Here is a 2,526-nt window from a genome sequence, read left to right as displayed (position 1 = left end):
ACAGTCTTTAATCAGGTTGATGCTTTTCCTTTACAGGCTTTCATGTGCGTGTAAGGATCGCTGCTGTCATGCGTCTGAACAACCCATTCAGGTGCTTACATTATATTTACCATAATCACGTATTTCTAACCTAATATACAGTGTAAAAATAAAAATACTTAGAAAATAATTATGCCATTTCACTTCATGAAATCTGCTCTTATAAAATGAGCATAAAATGATTAAATTATGCGCTCTAACAACTCTATTCACAGCCAAAAATACCATGGCTTAGAACAAGGTATTAATTAGAACAGTCTTCAAAGTTTAAATCATTAGCTTATACTTTTCCTTGAACTACGGAAAGCTCGTGGCAAAGACAAGTTCTTCATTTATCTGTGCTTAGGAACACTTCTAAAAACCAAAAAGTGAAGAAAAATTGCTAAGCTTTGTTTTTCAGAACACTTGTTTTAATATTGGAATGTCCTGGGATGCTGTAGTTGGTTGAAGTTATATAGGGCTTGGCCGGTCTGTGTCCAGTGCTGGATCGTGTTGGAGGGATCCAATGTAAGCCATGAAGCTGTTGCTGTGATGGCCCCAGTCGTAGTAGTCTGGAGAGAAACTGGAAAGGAAAACAGGAGAGTTAGTGACTGGCAGGTTGGTTCTGTTAGACAATGTGGGGAAAAATGCAACCACATAGAGGTAGTTCTCACACTGAAGTGCAAAAATAGGGGGTAGGATGAGTGATAACTGCAAATAGTGAATATCCAACTATACTGAACCACAGTTTGGGCTCACAGGCAGTGACTACACAACCTTAGGTAAATGAGTGACAAGAACTATGCCTGGGTATGTTAGCTATGGTTAGCAAGTTAGCTTTCATTTTAAGATGGCTGATTAATCTACTACTAACATAGTGTAGATACAGGAACAGTGAATGAGTAACGTGACTGAATCTCCTTTCAGGGCAGGAGAGTGTCCTGGCAGTGCTTTTCCTTCTCTGAACTGAGTACTACCATGCTTGCTGAGAACTGCTCCTTCCTGGTAGGGAATCCCTACCCTAAAGCTCACAGCTACACAGAGAAAACTGACTTTTTGCCCCAGTTCTGGGTTTTGTGGGTTTTTGGCAGTTAGGTGGATTCAAATAAGCTTTCAGCAAGTGGGAAAGCAAATGCCCCTTCATTTCAGGTGAACCCTAAGACATTTAGCCGTGTTACAGGGAAACCTAAATTGAAAGGCTTCTTACTTGCCACCATTACAAGCTGCTGCCTGCACTGTTGAGCTTTTCCCCGCTCACCCTGAGCAGGGAGACAGCTGTTTTTCTAGGTTGCCTTGCTCACACACTTAAAATAGTGAATGGCACTTCTTAGGCCACTCTTGGAAGAAACAGAGGGTGAAACCTGCAACCCAAAGATCTGACCTGAGTTTTTCAAAGGGTGGCAATACTGTTAAAATTCTTAAAGTATGTTTTCATTCTCATGTCCTTGCATTCTTTGTGGGGCACTCAGTTCCCTGCAGTCTCTTGGTGCTTTCCACTTCAGCTTCCCCTTTTGCTTCCCTTCACCCCCTGGAATTTATGCCACAATTGGAGCTAGACAGTTTACATTAGTCTTCTGCAGTGTGTGAGGGTTGTTCCTCCTCCAGTTTCTGTTATGGGAAGCAAGCAGTTCCCTTGTGTACCTCACCTGCCCTGTGCCCCCTGTGGCGCAATATTCCATGCTAGGTCGTCATCACTGTCGTATCTGCGAGGGTTGTCAAAGAAGTAAGATCTGGAACTGAAGCCATGGCTTGGGACCATTCCCGCATTGGCCTGGGGGAAGGGAAACCTCAGTCAGTATTTGCAACAGATAGATGAACCACTTGGGGCCTGAATTCTGAAAGAAGTCGCTGCAAACTTACCTCCTGGTTTCCGAAGTAAACCAGGCAGGTTTATATTTCCTGTCGGCTTTTTGCATTTTCTGCTTTTCTCTACCAGCACGGTCATTGTCTATGGATATTAATGGCTTTTCCTTTTCCTTCTGGCTAAGAGATACGCCCCATTTCTGAAACCACCTTCCAGTCTGCATTTCACCTGTCTGCTGAATTCCTGTCTGTCCTTGGACACTTTGCACTTTGAGCCAGCTGGCCTGGAGTGAGCAGTAGGGAAGCAGCTGAGGAGCTGAAGGATATGAAACACCTAAAGCGATTCGGTTTTACCCCGCACATTTGTAACCTTCCCTCCTGGTGCATTACCTCCCTTGCCTCAGGAATTGCTCATGCTTAACCTTGACACCTGCCTCATGAAACTGCAGCTGGAAAACCCCTTAGGACCTCTCTGAGCAATTTCAGTATCTACCCTACATTGCTGTCAGGGTGAAATCCCAAGGAAAGGCCCTTTGATGAAACAGGAAATGGGGTATTGACGTGGTTTAAACCCAGCCGGTAACTTGGAACCACGCAGCCGCTCGCTCACTCCCCCCCTTTTCCCTCCTCCCCCCGCTCCCGGAGGGATGGGGAGGAGAATCGAAGGAATGTAACTCCCACGAGTTGAGATAACAGCTCTCCAGT

The 2,526-nt window shown here is 44.8% G+C and overlaps 1 protein-coding gene across 3 annotated transcripts in view; it reads right to left on the bottom strand.

Annotated features, from left to right (window-relative positions):
* GPR137B (G protein-coupled receptor 137B) overlaps positions 1 to 2,526 on the bottom strand; it is a 30,102-nt gene continuing 27,576 nt past the window's right edge. For all 3 annotated transcript variants that reach the window (XM_010011595.1, XM_010011593.1, XM_010011594.1), the window contains 2 exons: positions 1,665 to 1,789; positions 1 to 601 (listed from right to left, as the gene is read on the bottom strand). In XM_010011595.1, coding sequence (XP_010009897.1) covers positions 490 to 601; positions 1,665 to 1,789 — 237 coding nt within the window. In that variant the 3' untranslated portion in view covers positions 1 to 489. The remainder of the gene's footprint in view (positions 602 to 1,664; positions 1,790 to 2,526) is intronic.

This window comes from Nestor notabilis, unplaced genomic scaffold (assembly GCF_000696875.1).
Source record: "Nestor notabilis isolate BGI_N333 unplaced genomic scaffold, ASM69687v1 scaffold9113, whole genome shotgun sequence".
NCBI classification, from domain to species: domain Eukaryota; kingdom Metazoa; phylum Chordata; class Aves; order Psittaciformes; family Psittacidae; genus Nestor; species Nestor notabilis.
This window is presented reverse-complemented; position numbering and strand designations above follow the sequence as displayed.